Here is a 24,931-nt window from a genome sequence, read left to right as displayed (position 1 = left end):
AAACGAGGAAGTTTTTAATGCCAATTTTGCTATAATGCTATTGAAACGTAGAAGTCCCATCTCACAATCTTTCCTAGTATTAGAATTTGTTATAATCCTCACGTCCATTCCTTTGAACAAAACACTGATTCCCCAAGGTATCGTATCTGATGTGTAAGAAGTCAAACCTTACAAGGAAGCAAAGCATTCTCATAAAGGCATTATGTCTTCCTTTGAAATAAAACTTGAAACTTCCAAGTTTAATTTTCAAAAGCCCACATCCCAAGAAAGTTTGCTTTTAAAAACTGCAAAAAGGAAGTGGAGCTTCTGTTCTTATTTTGAAGACAAACATACCAAAGCATGTTGTGAAGCAATAGAAGCCATAGCACAAAGTTATTATAAAAGGTTTCAGAGGCAGCGAACTACCCTGAAAAGATTTCCTCTCAGGAGAATGACTGAAAATAAGATTAATACCCTTGAGAAGGCAGAAGCAAACAAATAATATGAAGAATGAGATTCTGTTTATCAAAAGAATGAATTCACATGGGCAGAACAAGCAGTAGAGCCTCCTAAAAAAATGATTTTATAATGCTGAGAACTGGGCAGACTGATACTGCCCAAGACTGAGCAGTGCCACTGTAGTAGCCACTTTTCTACACACAGATATGTTTAGGGAAAATACCTTTTTTCTGACTACCAAATCAAACAGGAGAATAAAAAGAAAAGGAAGCTGGAAACTCATCATGAGAGAATATTTCTTTCTACATAACATTATTTCTGAAGCTCTAAAAAAAAAAGGAACAAATGGACTATATACATTAAAAGAGCAAATAGCAACAACAAAAAGCCATTAAGTGAGCATTTATTGAATAAGGCCCTTTTTCTGGAGAACATATAACACAATTTGGAGTCCATTTACCTAAAAATATTCAAGTTTATCAATGAATTGTTAGCATAACATTTGAAATGTATTTTACTAATTCGAATTTAATACATTTTAATACGATGACAAAAGCAACACCACAGATCTTTTCTTCAAGTATTACATAGCAAGTTGTAAGAGGTGTAACGAAGGTAGAAGTATGGAAAAAAATTAAGCGGGACAGCTAATCGTCAACATTAAACACAGAACCAGCTACAAAACAAATACATCAATGCTTAATCAAGTGCATGCATTTTGTAACTATTATTTATATTATAGAAAGGGTGTTTGGTGAACTGATAGATAATTTCTCTTTATTAATCAAGCACATTAGAGTGAAGCAGTATTAATTTTAGATAGAACTCTATGCAATCAAACTTAAGGCCTTGAAGTATTTCATGACCCTGGAGGATCTCAGCCCACTAGCCAAGAATCACTTGTCTACAACAATGCCCTACAGCAACACTGATACAAACATGGAAATGAAGATGCAAGTTCAGAGAGAGAAAGATTCAGCTTAGATCAGGAAATTTTAAAGTCTATCACCTGTACAGAATTAGATGGGTACCTTAATCCTAGTGCTTGTCTCAGTAAATATGGGAGATGTAATTTTTGGAAGTGGTGTTTGTTTTCCTAAGAGAAAGCAGAAGCCTCTCAGGGCTTCCCCCATTTTTAAATTAATCTTAAATGAACCCTATTTTAGAGTTGATTAACTCTGGTTATGAAGAAAGACTTCATGAAAGCTACAAGACAGTAAAAAAAAAAAAAAAAAAGCAGCAGTACAGCAAGATGAAGGCCCAAATTCAATTTTAGATACAGTTTAGACTGGCAATATTTCTGGGCTCAGGACATGTTTCTTTATGACTAAGTCATACAGATTCCTTACCATGCCCCCGGTCACAGTCGCCACATGTAGCTAAGGACTTCCCGCTGGGCATAGACCTGTACAGTTGTGTACATGGACAAAGTGAGGGATGCACACATTCATCTTGGCGCAGTATCACATAGGATGCTCTGAAAGTGGAATGTATCATTATCCAAAATACCAAGTGTTTCTGGTATCATGAAATGGGCATGTTCACAACATCCACAATAATCTGATATTTGTACGGGAGGGGAAAGAAACACAATTATGGGTAATGATACTTAAAGATCAATGCCACCATCACTTTAGAAAATACATTCTGTGTAAGCCAAAACTGGAAGCTTTTCATAACTATATTTCATAGATTGTTTAATCATTAACCATGTCAAACAATGGAAAAATAAATTAACCTAAGATTCTGAAAGCCTTCTGTAAAAGTGACGTCACCTTTTGGCATGGGAATTTCTTCCCTTTATTTAGATTCCATTTCTGTTAACCTTCTGAACTACAGACACAGCACATATCTATCCCAAATTCCTAGCATTAACAACCAGCTGCATGACTTCACACACACTTTTTGCATGGTTAACCACACCATATTTTTTTCTATGAACAGCTGCTACCAAAAGAACCTAAAATATGACTGATTACTATCTTGTTTATATAGGCACAATACAATGGAGTGCCAGAGTCACATGTTAAGGAACAAATTCACACCCTCCATGAGGTGTCTGGTTTAAAGCCAAGTATTTTTCTTCTCCACCCACATGTACAAACACAAGAACAGTACAGTTCCTCTTTCAAGAAGAACACACCTAGGAAAGAGAAAAAAAGAAGAAAAGAAATCAATTCCCTCTCAGCCCGTTTCATGAATATATTTGATGAGGATAAATTTGCAGCCTGTCCATTTTTGACAGCAGTCAGAAAGAATGCCTGTTTCTAGACAGGCTGAAATAAATAAATACATAAATAGCTTTTTAGATTATGGCTGTGGGCTGCTATTGCCACATGCCTAATTTTCAGTGCAGTCATTCTCATTCACAGCAGTACGGCCTCACTCAAGAGACACTGAAGTCCTTTCATTACTTCCAGATTATCCTGCTGCTCTTATGTCACAGGCCAATTAGTAACTGCTTTGCTGTGTCTTAGCTCAACAGGCATTTTAAAGTCAAATAAAGACAGTTTTGATTCAGGCAACTAATATCTGACATCACTTTAAATTATCGAAGTCTTTCAAATGCTTGTCCCTTCTCTAATATTGCATTTTAGCTTTACAGCCACGTACAGTAGGCTCCCATTTTCCAGCTGTCTTGTAACCCCTATTACATTGGCTAAGTAGGTATACTCAAAGCAGAAGGAAAGAAATAAAACAAAAAGGACTCTTTTAAAACTATGTTCAACCTTCAGAGTCACTGTTGTGAAAACAGTTGATCACTGGGGAGAGGGGAGATGAAAACACTTAGAAGAGTAGGAAGCATCATGCCAGCCACGCTAAACTCATAAGTTCTGCACAACGATGCCCAATACTTGACAGTTTCCCTGTGCTCATCCTTCTCAAACTTTCTCCTATGTCAAAACATTCAAGTAAGGTTGTCATGGTGTTTGTCACTGCCATTCAGGAAAAAACCGAACGGCTTTTCCTTCCAAAAGAACAAATTGTTCACCCTTTCACCTGGCTGCCTTTAGACCACATATGAATGCTTCTGCTAATGCTTAGCCTGCTCTTTGTTCATTCACCCTAAGTGGGAAGCTCTGGCTTTAAACCTGGCACTTTCCCCTATGCCATATGTGGAAACAGGAGTAAAATTATGAACTTCAACCTCAAGAGGGCCTTCTGCTCACAGACCAACTAGATCAAGTTTCACCAAATAATAATTTTCTTGACCCTCTAGATACAGATGACAAACCTCCAACTTTTCCCAATGACATTGTTCTCCTCTTGTAATGACACTAAAGAAAATAAGAATCTGATCATTTTCCAGAAGTTAGAAGCAATCATTGTATCACCATCAGCTACAAAACCATACAGCTTCAAAACTCCTTGTTTCCATTACTACCGAGGATCACGTTCTCACAATTTCAACCTGTTTTCCTCTACATCTTCCATTTAGTTGATAGACAACCCATAAAGAATCTCATAGAACTGCTTAAAACTCAAGATTTTCTTATGTGCTTTCAATCACAATACCAGAGGGGCTAGAAGCATTTCCACCCTGATTCAGACTGAACCAATTTAGAGCTCTGCCTGGCTAGTACAAAGACTGGCACCAGCCTCTCCAAAAGAACCTGACCACAGAATGCAAGTAATTGACCGCAAATAAAAAATTAATTCTGTAATAAATAGAGATTATAAGTTTAGACCTTGAACCAAAAAGTTCAAAGGCCTCAAAACATGTTTTGATATCAATTAAAAATGTGGGTAGTTTAGAAAAAAAAAGAAAAATTCTTTTGGTCCTAAGTCTCTCTCTGTAATATTTCTGTCTGACTGCCTTGCTCAGAGTAACAGGCAGGACAGAGCCCCACATCCCAGCACATGTGGCAGAGCAAGCAGGAGGATCATGTCCATGTAAAATGGTTCACGCTGAGGAGCATCACTGAGAATAAACCGAACAAGCACAACTGCTTTAAAATGTGCTAACTAAATGAACAAAGCTCTAAAGGGTCTGATGTACCAGTGCTATTGCAAAAATATTAGAAAATACAAGAGAACACTGTGAGATAAGAATAATAAAAGGCAGTTTGTTCCTCCTGTAGGATTTGTTTCCAGTTGTTTTGATTTTTGTAATTGTTTTGTTTTTAAGAAAAGTTTTATTCAGCAACTCCAGTAAGTTCACTGCTGCCCGATTTGCTATTCCTCAATGATATCAAGCACAGCTGAGAAGCCTTAGAAACCAATTAACAAAACCATAATATTCAGATTAAATTATCTCTATTATGTCATTAAAAATCAGGAGTAAGAATGGGAGTTGCACTGCTACAGAGCATATCATGAAAGACTGCAGCTGCATCCCATAATCTCATTTAGTTTCAAGATGGCTTCCGTAAAGGAAAGGAAGATAAAGGGTATGTGAATTTTTAACATGTTCTCCCTATTTTCATCAGGAGGTCTTTCTTTAAAAATACCACTTCGACAGAAGAGCAGACCAGTGAAATAAGAGGAGACAGGGAGAAGTCTCAGTCCAAAACAAACTCAGGAATGTAGATCCTACAGTTGACAGCGTCACAATGATTCATCAGTGGGACATCACGTGGGTACAACACTCTGTACTCATGAACCTCATGAGGTTAAGAACATCATTGTCCCACTGAAGTGGTTGGTACTGAAAATAAAGCGCAATCTTACAAGACAAAAACTCCTCCTGCTACATATTCCTATGCTTTATCGTCATGAACTTTTCAGTATCATAATAGTGCATATTCTTAATTATTTTAGCATCTATTTTAATACAATGGCTGCCATGCCATGATATGCTTCTCCAGACGACTAGGAAGATCTGGCAATAGACATTTGGACATTTGATAAAAACAGGAATCTGTCTTCATCTCCCTCCCCAGGGGATAGAGATTACAATGCTATTTAGCCATTTTTGTAAAGGATTTTTTTCTTCTTTAAATGCCTTATTATTGCAGAGCAGTAATGTTTTTTTCTCAAAGTCTACTACTTAAAAAGTCTATGGAACAATCTCAGAAATATTTATTTCAAAGCATTGTATAATATCATTATTAGCATTTTATTTCAAATCATGACTCATGGATATTCATTCTGAAAAGCTATAAAATAAAAGCACTTGGAAGCACGCAGTGAGAGACCGGGGCAATAATGAAAACAAGAATGGAAATCAATAAAGAGAGAAAGAACTAGACCAATGGGAACTGGACCGTATCACAGACCATAATTCACTGGTGACTAACTTAGACTGAATGCTAACGACTGAGAGCTGGCAGGAACACATTTGATCAAAACCTATCTGACAGTGCAGAGCTCAAAAGGCAAATCAGGCAGGTCTCTCTGAAGCTACGGTAATTAGAGCTTAGCGGTGTGACCATTTTTTTGTTCCCTTCTTAAGAAAAAAAGAAAAGAAAAAAAAATATAGCCTTAATTCTATTACTCTCTGCAAATGCTTAGTTACAACTCCTCAATACATTCATAGAGCACATACTTGTGCAAAATCCTGCTGAAATGAAAAAAGCTCCCCTGGGGGATGGAAGGTGGTTCCTTTTCCCTGAAGGCTAGGGCCTGTGAAGGGCAATGCAGGTGCATGAATGGGAAGAGGTTAAGCAGTTCGAGGACAGCACACACATTAAATAACATAAAGGCTGACAAGCTAACATCAGATGTTTGAAAGAAACAATGCAAAGAAGCTGACTGAAAGCCTCCCAGCCTTCCCTGCTGACAACACCTGCACTCAGAGACAGCACAACAAGAATAAGCCAGCAGGGGAACTACTTGCACAGAGCAAAGAACATAAAATCCAGGTCCAGGGAAGAACAGAGACACTGTCTTACACAGACCACAACAAAGCAGTCCAGAATGGACATTCAGGAGCAGGAAGTACAAAGGCCCATCAGTCTGAGCAAGAGCTTTGTGGAAAGCCCCCCTGTATCCCCTCACAGCTCTCCATTTTCCAGGTGATGGTTAGCGCTGCCAAGGAGCCCAGGGAAGGAGACTGGCACTTCACCTTAGCACCACAACAAAACAGGTACACAATGGGGCATCAAGAACAAAACCTGAACTGGGAGGTTTATAGGTCCTGCCAACATGCTCTGGTAACCTCCAGTGATGAAAAAAAAAACAAAAAAAACCAGCCAGCTACTGTCTCTCTCAGGTTATGGGTGAGTGGAAGTGTCAGTCCCTCCAGTATGCTTAAACATCAGCAGGGGAGGGGAAGCCACAGCTTCCTCCTTAAATCCTGGGACCCTTTCTAATCCAATGAAAACCAAGGCTAGAGCACATTTTATCTGTCTTCAGTTCCTATATCACTGAAGTTCACGCAGAAGAAGAAACCTTACCTTACCTTGAGACAAATTCACCCCAAAGGTCAGACAGGAGACAACTGAACCACAGCTTTCTGCTCAAGAGCAGAGCCATGAGCCTTGAGAAGTGCAGTGCCTCCAAATGCCTTTCAAAACTGCTACTGAGCTAACTTAAGCGAGGCACTCAGCCAATCCCTCATTGTCTGAAGGCTTTAAAAAACTAGCAGGAGTAGAAAACCTGCATTTTTTTATCCCTCTCCAAAACACTGAATAATCTAGAGGATGATTTTTAGTTTTCTTTCAAACGTGTACTCGCTTTAAAAGAATTTTTTATCACAGTAGCAGTTCAGTTTCAGAAAGAAAGAGAAAAAAGAAATTGGATTAACTTTGTCACATACAACTATCAAGAATCCTTTCCTCTTGGATCACCAGGAAGGGCCGTGCCACCATCACTAGATCCTTTATACAAGCCTTTCTCATTTAAGTTGTGAGTAAATTCCAATCTTTTATCTTGAAAAAGCTGTGTAAGATGACTCAGTACACACTGCGCTAGTAATTTATGTATCTAACCAAAAGCAATGGAATAGAATTCCTGATCTCCATCTCTCCCACTGTCAAAGGAAAAAATGGCACAGCGATTAGAAACATGCCAGAGGAATAGAGCTGGTGCTTACACAACTGTAGCACAGAGAACTGGGGGGAGCGCTCCTTGTCTGGAGATGCAATTTCCTTTCCAAGCTTCAGATAAAATCAACTTTTGGTACTTCTGTTATTAGCAAAGTGAAGGTAGAGGACCAGTACTTTGTGCAAAGCTTGAAGGCTAGGTAAGGGTATAATAACAAAGGGCTGAAGTACACAGAAATCAAAGTAGGCAGCACTTATTCCTCCAGCTCCCAGTCCTGAACTTTCACAAAGACTACCAAATTAAGATGAGAAGTTTCTTCTGCCTCTTCTAAAGCGTTTCTTGCCTCTGGCGCAGACAACACAGGCTCAAAACAAAAGGTGAACATGCTGTTTGGTAAAATCCAGTACAGTTAAGGAGTCCGAGATATGATTTGACTGACTGTGCAAGCAAACCTCACAGGAACAGGAAACAGAGTTTCCAAGTAATTCACCTGGTCCCCAGTACAGTAGTGAGCATCAGTCCCAAGAAGCACATAAATAATGACTGACCATCACATTAAGTCATGGCACGTTCTTTGTACCAACTTTTCCAAAAAAGTTGGTACAAAGTTATCATTCCTTAGAAGTGCTGAGTAGGAGGAGTAAGGCAGACAGGCCTTCCTGGAACTTTCCAACATCAGGAGTTGCTGAGTTATTATTACACGTACAGGAATTACTACAAGCAGTATAAAAGATGACACAGAAGTCACATGCTGTTGTACTCTATTCAGCCACAAAGTTGTGGTGCCAAAGGAAGTTAAGAAGGAAGCATCTTTTGTCAAGCAAAAAACAGTGTTAGTGGGCGTGAATACAAAGACACTGATTCAAATACACCGGAGAATTAATTCAAAAAGCTGTGGCATAATTGCCTCATTCCAAATGCTGTCTGCTATGAGCATTCAAGCCATATGCAAGAGTACAATGAGAATGCACAAGCATGGAAGTGTGCTGCACACCCTGACCGCTCGGCCTCCCACAGCCAGTGAATTGCTTGACCCACCAGATGTCTGCCACCCTCTACAGCTGCCAAACAGGGCCATGGCAGAGCGCCAGAGCTGCCTTCTCAGAAGCTGATTCCACAACCTGGAACTCAGAAGGAACTTCTGATAGCAGCTTGGCCAGAAACAAATTAAAACACAGGCCCACAGCAATGCTCTGACGGAACGCATACAGATTGCTACCACTGAATAGTCTTTGTTCTTTATCATTGCTGCACTTAATTATTTTGAGAGCTTGCTGATACGCGTGGCTATTGAATATGAATTCCCTCCTCAGCAGTATGTATTTTGTCAGAAAGATCTCTTTAGCCTAGAAATGGAGAAGTGAGAGTTTATTCTCCACACCAAGGAGCTGAGCTCCTCAGTTCAGTCACCCAGACCGAAGCAGTGGGAAATGTGAATGAGGTGGTTAGAACTTTCTTCAGGTACAGAGCCTGAGAGCTGACCGGAATCTCCCACAGAAACCCTGCTTCCAAAGGAGGTCAGCAGGTCTCTATATTCAAAGGAGTGCAGCCTCCTCAGGAAAGGGCAACAGAGATGATGTTTCTGTATCTGACCTGGATTCAGAAGGTCTAGTCCCACAGACTCAGGAATTTGCTACAATTACTGAACTGGCTGCCCAGAGCAGTTGTGGATGCCCCATCCCTGGAGACACTCAAGAACAGTTTGGATGGGGCTCTGTGCAGCCGGAGCTGAGGGGTGGCAGCCCTATCCATGACAGGGTAGTTGGAACAGGGTGATCTTAAAGGTCCTTTCAAAAACCTATGCCATTCTATCAATCTATGACTTAAAAGTTATTAAAAATCATGTAGTTTGTTTTCTTTTTACGCTTGCTTTCTGGCTTAAAGAATGCTGTAGATCTTACCTAGACAACAATGAAGCAGCTAAGATGCTACCATATGGGTGGAAAAAATAATCAATAAAAATATCAGGGTAAGTGGAAAAGGAGAAACAGCAGGCCTCAGGAAAGGTAGCTGCAGAGTTCTTGAGGACTGCACCATGAACATTATAGTTCCATACTTGTTGTGACAGAGAGAACAGGAACATCATATTTAAGCCTTCTGATTTGAAATCTGATATTGAAATTCAAGGCTGGCATGCACTAGCAAGCACAGCAGATAAGAACACTGTGCTGGAAAACACAGCCAGCGTGGGAGCTGTGCTGCCAGGACGGGGATGGAATTCAGAGTCACACATACACAAGGACTCAGAAGAACTTCTGCTAGGTTTTCACTTTCTCCAGTCATTCTGAGCTGAGAGTTTGGATGTGCTGGCACAATACACCACATGTTAACCTGAAAAGCAATGTGAAAAGGAGGGTGTATTTTCTTCAGCTGCAAAACACACAGAAAAAGGCCATTGGAAAAGGATGAGAAAGAGATGCTACTGTACCAGAGGTGGTTCATAGCTTGAATTGCCCACGTAACAAACACCACTCTCTACTGAACCCCTCAGAAGGGCACAGCTGGTAGATCAACACACAGGTATAAGACAAACTAAGTATATATTTAGTCTGGAAAGAGTAGTCTCATAACTATGAGAGAAACAGCAAACAGTGGGGGATTCCTACTAAGTGAAGTTCTACCTACTTACACAAGTGACAGCCTGGTTGCTTTTGGAAATGAGACTGTCTTGACACAGGAGGTCCCTTTCCACTTGGTATCAAACTAAGAACTCATTCACGTGTTGAAAACATTCAATAGTAACTCTATAAGCAAGCTTTCCATCACACAGCAAAGCTCAGCCACAGTATAAGCCAGGCTGCTCAGTACTTTTGTTAACATACCTTACTGCATGCTTTGTTACTCAAGGTACAATTAAGGTAAGTGGAACTTTTCAGGCATTAGTGGTGTTATTCCTTGGTAACTGTTCCACGATTCAGAAAGCATCTTCTGAACTGAGAGGTGGATGAAATACCTATTTTAACACAGGAACTCTTTATGGGAGACCTACAGATATCTCTTCATTTAAACACGAATGGCTGTAATAAATAAAAATTCTAACATCTGTCTTAAACATATACATGCACATGCCCTCCACGGTTGGGTTCACTTCATTGACATAATGATCTGCTCTCTCACTCTGAATCCTTCATCCTTTCTGCAAGAGAAACTTTGATGCTTCTGATGTTAGTATCCAATTCTTTCTATTTTCCAATCTCCCCAGAATCACAGGTAGAAATGGATTTGCATTGCTGACTATCTGTATTGCTCTGAGTTTCAGCATCTTACACCTCTTTACAGAATCTCTCAGTCTACATAACACTCCTGCTATTACCATCAGTACACATTACCCACCCCATTTATCTTATTAGCACTGTCAGTGCAGTTCTGATCACTGATATGAAGAAGCTGTTCCACTGTAATCACAGCACCACTAAACTTTCTTTTTCCTCCAAAAAGCAGCTTGTGACAGCTCTGCTACTTGCTCATTGAAGTCAACAAGGGAAAAACATGAGAGGTATCTGCACAGATTAGCAGTAGGATGGTTTTTTTTTGTTTTGTTTTGTGGTTTTTTTAATGTATATTATTATTGATTTAAAAAAAAAATAGAATGGTTGTTTTCCTGTTTGAACTAATTTTTTTCACTATAGAAAAAAAAATAGAAATTGAATCGAGTTACAAAAAAAATATCTTTCACACTGGGAGACACATGCCATATTTTGACCCACAGCAAGTTCCTGCAGCCGAGGTACAAATCCATCCTCAAATACAACAACAAATATGATATTTAAGTCTTATGTTTGCAAGACCTACAGAGTAGAAACAGAAGAGTAGAAATTCAGTGTACTGTATTCAACAGGACACACTCTGCGCTAGCCCCAAGGAATCCGATCAATCCTGAAAGCTCAATATTAATAAAAAAATAAAACCTTCATTGTTAGCAAAAGCAATAGGAACATCTTTGCTTCCCTATCGTGAGGTTTAAGAGTTTCATTCTATACGAGACAGCTGCCAGACTGAGCCAAGACAGAAGTATGCATCTGGTTGTGGCTGTAGGGGGAGGTGCCTGGAAAAATAAATAGCAATTAATAGATTTTGGAACAATAAATGAGAAAAGGTATTTCTGAGAAGACAGCAATATTAAATGACTTTTGCTTGGTATAAAGCTTAATTGCTGTAAAACAGATTAGGTTGTAATGTGCCATGGAGCAGTAATTCCCATCTTCTCACATTACTGTGGGCATACACAAGCTCACTATTCCCCTCCTTCTAGTATCTTGATGTACCCCGAGTTACAATACAACCTTAAAGGACCAAAGGGATCCTGCTCAGAAGCCAAGAAGCATTTTGCTACTGACAAGAAGGGGACAGGACAGAGGATGCAGGCATTTCATCTCATGCCCTGGCACCTCAGCCTCAGACCCTGGCAGAGGCTTGGAAGTGGCACAGGAAATCACACTCAGGGTTCTGTGCAGTTCCCAAGCTATTACAGTTGTGTTACTCTTAATCTAAATTTCTATAAACATATCAAAGTAATTGAGGAACAGGGCTATTTACAACATTTCAGGATATAAATTAAAGAGCATTCAATTAGGTAGAAATGCCCAAATGGGTGCCTGAATGAAACTTAACCCCTGATTACCTCCTTTAAATAACTGCTTAAAATTTGTAAAAACTCATTAATTTGGCTAGATTTTTTTCTTCCCAAGAAATAAGTCTTCAATTTATTTATTTATTTATTTTACACAATGTTTACACAGTTTTCAGATTGCTGTTTTTTCCAAAATCTTAGAAAAGAGAAGCGACAGCCCATTCAATTGAAAGCAAACAGTTGCCATGTGTACACGTACTAACAATCAAAACAGAGATAATTCTATCCAAAAGGTCCTCTCCAAGCATTAAAAACTTGCTCAGCTGTGACAGCAGCAGACTATTGCAATGGCAACTATTAGAAAGAAATACAGTATGTCAGCATATTTCATAAATAAGTTCCATCGAAGTCACACATTAATTTAAAGAAAAAAAATAAATAAATAAAAAAAAAAGAAACACCACAACAAAGAGTATTTGATATTAAAATGGAAAACATCTTCTGTCGTTCTGCCCCCATTAATGCCCACCTCAGCACTAGAAAGCATAAGCATGGCAACCTCCTGCAAATCAGTTCAGGCCTATCTGGTGGATTAGATTCAGTGGATGGCTCACAGTGTCGCAACATTTTCTAAGGGCATTTTATTTGCTGTCTGAAGATACTCTTGAAAATCACTTCCCAGTCATTAATTATGCATTCCATTTCTTATAATCAGCTCTTTTAATTAGTATCCCAGGCAGCTTTGCTGAGAATCCCACACTTCTAGTAATTAGGGGCAGCTTATTGCCCCTAATTAACTTCAGGCACAGCAAGACTGTATTACTTCGTTACTTCAGCAATTTTTAAGTTTGTATTGCATATTCTGTCCTGCATTATTGGCTCAGAAAGGAGACTGTGGTGTTACTCCTTTAGGTTCCAGTTCTCTCTCCTGACTTTGCACTAGCTGCTGCATTTCTCGGTCCTTCTGACTTTCCAAAGTCAGCTTCATGCTAGTGAGTGGTGTGACACAAGAAGAGTGCATCTGCAGAGCAACAGCTGATGCAGAGGACCTAACTTCACCCTAAATCCATTTCAGGCACCTTTGCTTCAGACCATCATTAGTCTGGTTTCAAGGACTGGACATGCTCCAGAATGCAACTGATATTTAGCCTTGCCCACAGTCACACTTGTATGCTCTAAATCCAACTCTGCAGTGGGAACAAAGAGAGAGACTTCAATGCACACTGCTGACCTGGGCTGAAATGTTGATGTGGGTACTGATGCCACCACCAATGAAGTGCATTACCTCCAGGGATGGTTTTATTTTTTTAAGAAACCCACTTACCTCACTGGGTCATTCTTTCACAGCTACTGGCCAGTCATCATGTAAATCAGCTCAAAATCAGCAAGCAAGGACTGGCAAAGTACAGAGATCAGGGTGAGATGTAGACTTTATTTTTTTAGACTATCAGAAGAACTCTGCCAGCCTGTGCAGCCTCCTTCCCTTGTGTGATGCTTCACGTAATTAAGTGCACTTGTAATAGATACAGCTTATAATAAGAGGGTCAGGTAAGGAGGCTTCTGCCAGCTTACGGGTTTTATCACATCTCTATGACCTCTTGAAACCCATTCCAGACTAAAAACTGTAGCTAGCAAATTAATGTGTTCATAATATATTAGGTTTTAAATTTCCAGAACACATTAAACAGCAAGTGGTTTAGTGAAAATCTGAATAGTTTGTTGCCACTTTAAATAAACAATGCCAATTCTTAGAGCTTGCTACCTGTAGACAGAAAACATCATGTATTAAAGCAATAGAAAGACTGTCAGAATCCAGTTATTCCAGCTTTGAGGAAGACCAAGGAAATACCATGGGTAATACTGAGTTCTATTCCAAGGTAGCCAGGAAAGAATGACTTTCTGAATTTATTTCATTCGCAGCAACACTATATAACCATATATATATATATATATACATATATATATATATATATATATATATATTTATGTAACACTATATATACATATCCATATCTCACTAGAACTCAATTTCCAGATTACTTTTCTAAAATAGCTTTAAAAAAAGAAGTTTCAAGTGGTAGAAAATAGGTTTTATATATACAAAACACGGTTAGTCATTTTCAAATATTTATAGTTATGGAAAAAGGCCATTCCTTAATAGTACCTAAAAACTAGGATGGAACAGATAGACAACTTGTAAGATGAATCTTAAAAATCTCAAGTGATGCTATTAAAGCCATTCCATTTGGGAGCCAAATTATGCTGAGAAAGAAAACAAGCACATAAATGAAATTATTGTGTGGTACACATTCTAATACTTATGCTAAAATGCTCATAATTATTTCATCAACCATGTACTAGTACACATTGAACCTACATTTATAACCATACATGTGGTTACTGGAATGCTATTGCATTACGTGCTAAGTCATCACAAGCTGAATCTGAGTGCCCACTCAGGCAAACATATCCTGCTCTGCTCAGCAGATGTGAGCTGGAAACTACAAGATCCAGATGGAAATTTCTGATGAAGTTTGAAATTTCAGTCTCCAAAGGATATCACCATTTGTTGCTCTTGAGCTCCTACTGGTATGGGATTGAAAAGTCCTCTGCCTTTATTGACAGTGCAGGAAGGAAGGGAGAGTCTGACAAGAACAGAGTGCTGCAATGATTTAATATCAGATCTGTACCAAATAACTACTCCTTTGATTTTATTTCTTTTCCTTGCTCATGCTCCATCCTTAAGTGGATCAAAATAAACTGGTCAACATAAATATTTTAGCACTAATGCATGTATTAAGCAGTTGGAATGGCAAAACATTCGTAGAGCACTTTTGCAAGAGAAACAGCTGCCCATAACCTGCTACAAAGCCTCAGAATACATAATTCAGGAATAAATAAAGGAACATATGAGCAATAGGCACAAACTAGGGCTGCTCCTGAGCAAAAACTAGCAAAATAAATATGCGACACAGGCTGCTTGGAGGTTGATTCTTTTTATTTATTTAATTTTGTGCAAATAAAAATGGAAACAGAACTGGAAGAAGATTCTTCTTCAATCACCTTCTCTTTTCCTAATATTTTTTTTTCTTCAGGTCATGGATTTTACAAAATGCTCACTGAAGGTCCGTTCATTCTTCACGATGCTGTTAATTAATGCTTTTCTTCTTCCTGACAGGAAGAGCACTCAAGAACATTCTTAAACTTACTCATACAGTAACCATGCCTGAAGAAAGGTATATATTTTCCATGTCCTCAACAGAAAATAAGAACCAGAAACAAATTCTTTTATGAAGAACCATCAACTTCTAGAGAACCTTAAAGAAAAAAATAAATAAGTAAGAAGCCTTCAGTGTTTAGGGCTGTGAAAATAACCTTCAAAACACAAACCTAAGCTGATGCAGCCCAGTACCCACATACAAACGCTCTGCATCTCCTGCTGCTCAGTTTCCCCCACACAGCAACAAACTGAAAACTGACTTTTCACAGCTGCTGTTCCAAAACCTGTGGGAATCAACTGCAGCTCACAAGAGCTGGGCTGTTTTCAGTGCAATGCCAGCACTTCCAGGCAGAAGCAGGCTTTGGAGGTAGTCACCAAGCAAAGAGAATGAGAGTTCAGCAGATGCTGAACAGCTGAAAAACAAGACGTTTGAGCATCAGTGCTGAGTGTGCCACAGCCATCAGTGGGCAGCAGGAGGAGTGAGCTGGAAAGAAATGCAGTAGGCATCTTTGCAATGACTTCACCAAAAACCTGTATGAAAATGAGATGTATAGATTAAAAAGTTAAAGAAATTTGAGAGGTTGGCACCCAGTTCAGATCGAGCAATATATTAACTGGGGCTCAGTACAGCTAAATATATAAGCAAAGTCAAGGCATGAAGACCAGCACCCTGACCCAAACCCCTTAACTGGGAGAGGCACCTTTGCTGAGGGAAGTGCATCCTGCCTGGCTCCAAAGCCACCTCCTGGGTGGATAAATGGGGAGAAAGTGCTGTCCCTGAGCTGTTAGCTTTCCATTTCCAGCCAGAACACAAATAAAAGAGAAGCAGCAGGAAATAGAGACGTGTTGAGCTAGTGAAGCAATAGAAATCTACACATAAAAAAAGAAACAAAATAGGAAAATATAACACATACACAGAGATGCTTTTAAAATGCAAAAGAATATTTACAGAAAACAACTTCAGGATGGCATTCACCAATATTGAGAAGAAATGGTGCAAAGCCAGACAGGAAGAAAGTCTAATTAGTAAGCAAAATGTGATGTGGCTGGTGAGTTGTGCCCCAGAGCATGAAATGTACCAGAAATGGTACAAATGGAGGAAGGAGAAGGGGAATGGCAGAACTGCTTTTATAAGAAATACTTCATTCAGCAAATAGTCTACTGGCAAGAAACAAGTATTTTCTGCGCAGGCGGTATTCTACAGCTGAAGACAAGTATGTGGTAATTATATTGTGACATACTGCCCTTATCCAGATGCAGGGAAAGGACTATGGTTTGGAGGGTAAAAATAATATTTTCACTAGCTTTATTCCTCTACAGCAGCAATGAGTATGTTTCTCAAATGACATCAGAGAAAACTGTAAGGACAAGAAAAGCAGATTTGTTGTTTCTGCTTCTGTCACAGACAATCTTCAGATGCACAAAATATAAGTCAAAAATAACAACTCAAGAACTGCCAGGCAGCCAGACCAGCCAGTTCCCTTGAACCATTCCTGCAGAGATGGCAGCCACCAATGGATTCCTCCAACTCATCCTTCCAGCTTCCCCATAGAAAAACTAATAAGTAGTCTTTCTCAAGCAGTTGAAGTGGGTATTTCTGAATAGAGTTAACACACTTGTTAAGCCATCTGAGTGACAGGAAGAACTCAGCAACCTGAGATCACTCATTCAGAAAAGAAAAACTAAAAGTTGTCCCTGAAATCATCAAGAAATGTTACATTTCAAAGACAACTATGGCTAAAATTGGCAGGGGAAACAAGAAAATTAAGCAAAAAGAAGAGACTGATTAATTTTTCAGCATTGTAAAATGAGGTTTGTATCCTGTCCCTATACACTCATTCATTATGCAGCCATTTACCAAAGACCTGTTTTCCCAGCTTTTGGCCATGCTAATCAGCGCTAAGCTGTCTGGGCACCAGAACAGGTTAGGATTAAATCACATCTCAGTGGGGTTGTCACTTCTGAAGTGGTACTGATAACCAGAAGGCTGCTTCACTCACCACCCTTCAGTGTTCCTCCAGCTGCAGCTGACCCAACCATCCACAGCAAGTATCCTTCCTACTACAGACAAGAATTCTATCTTCCCCAAAGAACAAGTTCTCCCTGGGGTAAAAAGAACTGGTTGCTTATAATCTTAATTAAGTCTTAATAGGTATAGAGCTGTGTGGGTATAGAGCTGTGCAGGCCAGCATCCTAATGGGCTTTGACAGGACTTACCCAAACACACTAATATGATTGAAAACAAAATACTCATTGCTTAATAAATTGCAACAAGGTATTATCAAAGAGTTTATGAAGGGGGTAAGTAAAATTGATTTTAAATGACTACAAATTTCTTCTAAAAAACCCCTTAAGATCTGTAAAAGGAAGATGTCTTCCTGGAAAGCTCATGAGCAGAATTTTGACCAGATAGCCAAGTTTTGTTGTTACGCTCATCCTCTGAAGCATATCTAGAATTTCCAGTAAAAATGGCTTTGGATTTATTCTCCTTGCTACCTTAGCACTGGGAAGGAAAAAAAAAAAAAAAAAAAAAAAAAAAAAAAAAAGAAAGAAAAGGCATCTTATCAAGGAAGCTTAAAAACCATGACACAATTTTCCTTTCCCAAAACATGCTCAGGCAAGCAGCAAGTAGGTCAACACATCACCAGCTCAAACCCAAGAACAAGAGAGGCCTGGGATAGGAGAAATAATGGCACTGAGAAAAGAACTGTCCAAGAATTAAGTCTGCTCCTATAACTAACAATTTCCCATTCTGATGTGTATTGATGCAGCCTCACCTTGAATACTGAGCAGTTTTGGGTGACAAAGTACAAAAAAATACACAAAACTATCAGAGAATGTCCAAAGGACGACTACAGAGATAGCAAGTGGCCTAGAGGGCAAGACATATAAGGAGCAACTGAGGTCCCTGGGTTTGCTCAGCCCAGAGCAGAGGACCTGAAGGGAGGCCTCATGGTGGATGCACAGGGAGAGGAGGGGCAGCGTTGAGCTCTGCTCTCTGTGACAGAACCAGAGCCTGAGGGAACTGCATGGAGCCATGTCAGGGGAGGGGCAGGGTTAGGAAAAGGTTCTTCACCAGAGGGTAGTCAGGAACTGGAACAGGCTGCCAAAGGCAGTGGATGCAGTGCCAAACTGCTGGAGTTTTAGAAGAATTTGGGCAGTACTCTCAGATACATAATCTGATTCTTGTGTGGAGCCCGGAGTGGGACTTGATGATCCTTATGGGTTCCTTCCAACTTAAATAATTATGTGATTTTCCTGATTATGTTATTTAGTGAATACACATCAAGAGCCACTTCTTTAGAGGTAAACCCAAGAAACAGGAAAGAACAAACTCAAAGTCCAGATGAAAGTAATTGGTTAAATATTACTACTCCTACTTTAGAGTATTAACAAGAAGTTGACAGTTTTGAACACTGAAAAAAGTTGCCCAGAGAGATAATGGAGGCCCCATCCTTGGAGACATTCAAGAACAGGTTGGATGGGGCCCTGATGGAGCAGTAGATGTCCCTGTCCATTGCAGAGGAGTTGGACTAGATCCTTTCAGGGTCCCTTCCAACTCAAACAATTCTACTATTTTATAACATACTCACAGGTGAGAAGGTGGAGAAAATAAATGGAGCAAAAACAGCTCAACATGTATTCAGGAAGTGAACTTCACTTAGTTATGATTTCTAAACAGCCAGCTCAATCACTTCTGCTACTTATCACCTATGAAAGCAAGACTTGAATGATCAGCTTTGATGTACTAAGCCTTTCATGCATTAGGAAATCTCATTTAGAGTAGGAGCTTTATTCCCCTCCCACTATAGGATTTCTATGGTGTGACTGCTTGATTACTGGAGTATATTTTAAGACCTTGAGGAAGAAACAGACTGAATGTTTCTTTGTTACTGGATGTAACTTCTTTGTTATTGTTAGTTAATTGTAGCAGTTTGTTACCACTTCCTTCTCCAGGAACTGTAACTTGCAGAACTCGCCTTTATCCCCTAAATAAAACTGAATACACATGAATTTCCCTCCAAAAGTAATGCCTCCTCTTTATTTCTGTGGAAACCACAATGTCTCTGTGCTGTGTTCACATACACAGTTTTATCTCGATTAAAGACAGCTGCAGAGAGAACACACTTCACTATGTCATTTAAATCCCATTAAGTTTCTGAAGAAACTGCAGGCTGCCGACTGCTTTGAGATCCATTCAGCTGGGATGGAAAAGGAGAAGGAATGGCATTACTTAACTGTAGCTCCTCTTTTGCTGGACTAAAAAGAAAGAAGACTGGAGAGGTAGAAAAGAAAGACACTGAAGTATATTCCAGAAGACTCATTTTAAAGTAGAAACTACAAAGATGTGGCAAAGCCTATTTAAAGCAAAGACAGGCAAGCCTTACTTGCTGAAAACATGACATGTAATGCATCGATGCACTAATATTTCTCTAAAAACTTTGACAATGCATGGCCAAATGCCCATACATATCTACTGAAGAAATGCTATTAGGAGCATGATTAATACCTTGCTGAATTAACTCTGTCTTTGCCAAGGTCTGCTATGCTACCTTGAGAAACCATATCAAGCTTCTTTTTCTTTTTTCCCCCCATGATCCACCAAATCTATTCACAGCCAACACAAGACAGGAGGTAAAAATAGGTCACCAACTAACTCTGAAGAGTTAAAAAAGAATATTCCTATCACACATCTTATAGATCACAGAAGGAACACAGCCAGGTATCAAAGTGTGTTTCAGCTATGTTTGGGCTTAGTTGCATTGGCATTAAAAACAAGCTGGTACAGTTGATGGACTCTGGTACATTGTCACAGATCTCTTAAAGTTGTTTTTTGTTTGTTTGTTTGTTTTTAATTAGTCTTATCTATGACAATAGAAATGAGCTGATCTTACTTACTGTGAAGAAAGAAGGATGAGAAAGGACAACAGAGGAGTGAAACCCTGCCTGCATTTAGACCTCTTTACATTGATTAGTATAACTCATCCCATTAAGTGTGATGATGGTTTTGAGATACCGCGTGGTAGATTTTAATCTGATATAGAAACAAGAACATCAGAAGCCAAACATATTGTAAACCATTTCCTTGCTGATATTACAATGCAAGGGAGGATATTTGATACATGAATCCCATCTCATTCCCTTACTGGATAATATGTTCCACACTGAAAAAGAAGCAAACGGCATTCTGCAATATTTGCTCAGCAATATGCCAAATGAACTGGCAGAAAGAACAAATTACTTCTGCTCTCAAGCAGGGTGGATACTATTCTTAGGTTATCAGAGAGACTGCTGATACAAAAGCAGAAGAGTGCCCAGCCAGACAGGCAGGGCTGGGAGCAGAAGCATCTTCCAGGTAGGATCTACCTGGACCCTTCAGCCACTGCTAGCTAACAGGACCCATGGCACTGAATGGCTTGTGGGGAATAATGCAGGATGGGAACTTCTGCCCACTCATGGAGAATGGCTACCACGTCACAGGGAGCAGGAGTGAAGCAGAAGGGCAGGAGATGAAGGGAGTCCCAATCTGTGCAACATCTTGGCACTATGAATATTCATTCAGGAAAAAACACAGCACTGGTACCCTATGGAATGTGACTCCAGCTAGCACATGTCCTGAAGTGTCTTACCACAGGGCACAGCTTGTCCGAGAGACTGACAGAGCCCTGATGCTGCACAAACAGCAGCACAAAGGAGGGCTGCTTCATGGGACTCACAGCCACCCGCAGTTGGGATCAGGCATCCTGAACTCCCAAGCATCAGGGCTGGTTCTGCCACCTTGTTCTCAGTGATTCACTGGATATATCATCAAACTGTCAAATAAGGGGAAAGATGCTTGTGTATATTTCATTATTTCCAGAGAGAACTGCAACTCCTAGGGAGTATTTATTTACGTCTTATTTAAGAACACTACCTTGTGACCAGCAAAGCATCCTGGTCCTGCAGAAAAAATCCCTACATACAATAAAACCACAAGGCAGAATCCACTTAAAAGAAGAAATCAGCAAGAGTACCATTTAATTTTGGTATCAAGTCAACTGTCAATAAATCTGTTACCTGCTCATATGCTGCAGCCACAAGCATCACATTCCTGTATTGGCTGCACATCAGTAATCTCTTGTTATGAACCTTATTAACAAGAATAATTAATACTGAAGTTATTTTTAAAATGCAGTTCCTATATTTAGTGACTGAGCTCGGCGAGAACTCAGTGTTCAGCATTTCCTGCTGCTGATAGCCACAGGTGGTGACTTGGGGGCTGATGGAGAAAGAACTCATCAGCAGGAGAGTGATGGGCACCAGTGTGAGCCACAGCCAGGCTGTGGGGCTTCATCTCCTAAGGCTCACAAGGCTCTGATGGACAAAGACACAGCTGAACTACCGTGGTGCTGGTGTCAACTTAGGTTGAGGCAGGAGGTGACCTGCAGACATCCCTTCAAACTGTTATAGCTCTTCTGGGGTGGGGAATCCCACTGGGGCGGGCAGAATCCCAATTTTATGGGATTTTCTTTGGTTTTCTGCTTACAAAAAGACCTTAAATAGCTTTTTGCAGTTTAAATACCTGCAGCTTAATAAAATCAAAATGTTCTTCCAGCAATAATCTTATTATTACCACCACATTAACTTGTCAAAGGATTCACTAAGCACAAATCACCTTTAGCAGGCATGATAACTGCCATCCCCAAACATTTCCTATTGCTTTTTACAAAGCTTTAGGGACACGAAAGTACTAAGGCTATAAAAGGCTAATGGGAACTGAGTTCTGACGGTAACCAGCCGATATCTTTCTGGACTGTGACAGAGGTATTTTATTGTTGTTTTGTTTGTTGCAGAACTGAGCGGAAAGTAAAAGAAACGCAAAGATTTTTAGATCAAGCATTTCAAGAACTGAGTGCTTAAAGTGGCTCCCTGGAAACAGAACGCTCCGTTTCAAAACTTTAAATATTCTGCCTATATTCAGTACAGCTCAATAATTGAACGAGAACGGGCACCATTACAGCACAGACACCTGCCCCATCGCTGCTCGTTCTCACGTCTCCGATGGAGGAGAGACAGAGCACATTTGTTGAACCCCCGCTAAAGGCCGCTCTTATCACCACAAGCGGAACATTCAGCAGCTCTCTGTACACGGACCGCACTTGAGGATTCAGGAAACGCAACAGTTTCCCGTTCACCTCCGGACCGCGGCCGCACCGACAGCGGAGCGGGTCAGGGGCGCTCGGGCTGCGGCGTGCGGGGGGCGTTGCGGGGTCCGTGCCCTCGCCGTGCCCTGACAGCGGCACCACCGCAGCCGTCCAGCGGCCCGGGGCGCCCCGACCCCCGCGGGGACTCCCGCGCCGCTCCGCAAACTTCCCGGAGTTTCCCACCGCGTTCAACCCGCCCCGGGCCGGGGCTCCCCGCACCGCCGCCCGCCGCCACCTGTTGCGGGCCGGAGCGCGGCGCTGGGCGGGGCGGGCGGGCGGAGGGGCCGGACTCACCTTCTGCTGCCGGCGGGCCATGTCCGTGGGCTGCTTGGCGTTGAAGGGGTGCGCGATGCACCTGGCGATGAAGACGTAGAGCTGCAGCCGGAGCCGCTTCTCCCGCTCCTCCCGTTGCAGCCGTTCCTGCTCCTCCCGGCCCTCGCTCAGCACCGAGGGGCTGGGGCTCGCTGCCCGCCCCGCGCCGCCCTCTCTGCCCCGCTGGTCCCGCGGCGGCGGCGGCAGCGAGCGCGGCGAGGAGCCCCCGCCCGCCACCAGCAGCGCGTCCCGACGCTCCTCGTCCAGCAGCTCATCGGACTCCTCCTCGCTGGAGGACGGGTCCAGCATCGCGCTCGGCAGCCGAAGGACGGAAAGGCACGCACCTTCCAGGACACGTCGAGTTTACACACGGACCGCTTCCTACCGGGAGCCGAGGGGCGGGACGGGGAGGCGGGGTCTGGGAAGGGGGTCGAGCCTGGGTTGCCGTGGGAATTGCTCCGAGCCGCTCCCGGCGGAGGCGGGGACGGGGACGGGCTACAGAGGCGGCCCGGCGCTGGTCGGCCCGATACGGGTCGGTGCGCTGGCGTTGTCTGTCATGCGATGTGAGAAAATCACAGGTGTCTCAGGTGCCTCCACTGAAATAACAAAGGAAGGCACCGAAAGCGGGGTTTGCTAGCAGTGAGCTGAAGCTGAGTTGCTTGTCGCTCCTTTAGGACGCGGAGGTAGTTCACGTCCCTCAGAAATCCTTGCTTCGGACTCAGATGGGTTCCTCTCTTCGTTGTCGCGGCTGTGAGAAATGTCTGAGCCGACCAGCAGCGATGTCTCAGTTAACGTCATAAAGGTTTCACCATTAGAAAGCTGAGTTTCCGGAGTCTGATCGTGGCACCTGGCACAGGCTCTGGGATTTTACACAGACCCACAGCTGTTTCCCGTGCTCCCTATGCACCCACACATGGCAGTGGGGAGCAGTGAGTGAGGGACAGCAGGGACTGCCAGCTCACAGAGAGGTGCATGAAGTCATAGAATCATAGAATCTTTGTGGTTGGAAAAGACCACTAAGATCATCTAGTCCAGCCATTGACCCATCGCCACCACGCCCACTAACCATGTCTCTCAGCACTACATCTGTTTCTTGGAAACCTTCAGGGACAGGGACTTCACCACCTCCCTGGGCAGCCTGCTCCGTTACATCACCATTCTTTTGGAGAAGAAATTTTTCCTTAATATCCAACCTGAAGATGATGGTGATTGAGGCACAAAGCTCTCGGCTTCTGCTGATTGACAGTGGCAAGTTTTAAAAGCACTGTTCAGAAACTCCCTTCTCACTGTGTGCAGTTGACATTCCATCCCTGGGCCAGGCTGAGAAATGTGAGAGGCTCTCAGTCCATATTGATATCCATGCATTATCTCTCCAGATTTGGGACAGGCTCTTTAAACCAGGCATCTATCCCCTGGGATAATTAGCTTTCAGATGAAACTACTCCTCCTGTAGGCAGCTATCAGCTAGATGTCAGTGTTAAGCATCAGGAGCCTGGGTTCTACCAGAGGAATGCAGTGTGGTGCTGGGGGAGAACCCTGCTGGCAGACACACGGCTGTCGTGGAAGTCTGGGTGCTAAGGGAAGCACTCATATAAAATAGCTCAGTTTTGTCATATATGGTACAATTTGCTCTCAGATTTAAAGATGCCTTTCACAATAATTTCAGTCATTCTAGTAGCAAATCAAAATGAAACGCCATGAAACACTGGAGATATGCAAAGCACTGGTTGGAGTATGAGCTCCCTGAAACTTCAGAACTGCCGGGTCATTAACAGTTTTAAATTTAATGGCCCAGCCCATGTCTTGATCATCAGTCACTGCTGCATGAAGGCCAGGTTATTCACATTATCTCACACATGAGATTCCATGTCTCTTCTTTATACAACAGATAATGTTTGCTGTAGTTGCTGCCTGTGCCTTTTTGGAAGGAAGATCTCTCTTATTTTACTTCATGTTTCAAAAGAGAAGCACAAAACTGCTGAGGTTAGCAGGGATCTCCTGGTCCAACACCCCAGAGCAGGGTGTCCAGGCCCATAACCTGTCATGGTTAAAATATCTGCAAGGATGGAGACTCCACAGCCCCTCTGGGCAACCTGTTCCAGTGTCAGACCAATTTCACCACAAGAAAGCTTTTTCTTGTATTTAAATGGAATTAATTTCCTATGTTTCATGCCATGCCCAATGATCACACCCTGACCTGCTGGTGCCACTCATCCTAACACAGCCTAGGAGGCTGTTGGCCTTCCTTGCTGTAGTAGCTCACTGCTGGCTGATGTTCAT

The 24,931-nt window shown here is 41.6% G+C and overlaps 1 protein-coding gene across 12 annotated transcripts in view; it reads right to left on the bottom strand.

Annotated features, from left to right (window-relative positions):
• Positions 1-23,064, bottom strand: part of CADPS2 (calcium dependent secretion activator 2) — a 278,795-nt gene extending 255,731 nt beyond the window's left edge. For all 12 annotated transcript variants that reach the window (XR_014937439.1, XM_085523891.1, XM_085524029.1 and 9 more), the window contains exon 1: positions 22,634-23,064. Coding sequence is in view for 11 of the 12 variants with exons in the window: in XM_085523891.1 (XP_085380017.1) it covers positions 22,634-22,960 (327 nt within the window). In the remaining variant the exon portion in view is untranslated. The remainder of the gene's footprint in view (positions 1-22,633) is intronic.
• Between the last annotated feature and the right edge of the window lie 1,867 nt (positions 23,065-24,931).

This window comes from Coturnix japonica, chromosome 1, assembly GCF_054131305.1.
Source record: "Coturnix japonica strain WE chromosome 1, WE-NBRP24, whole genome shotgun sequence".
NCBI lineage: Eukaryota > Metazoa > Chordata > Aves > Galliformes > Phasianidae > Coturnix > Coturnix japonica.
Note: the sequence above shows the minus strand (reverse complement) of the source record. Positions and strands in the feature narration are given on the sequence as shown.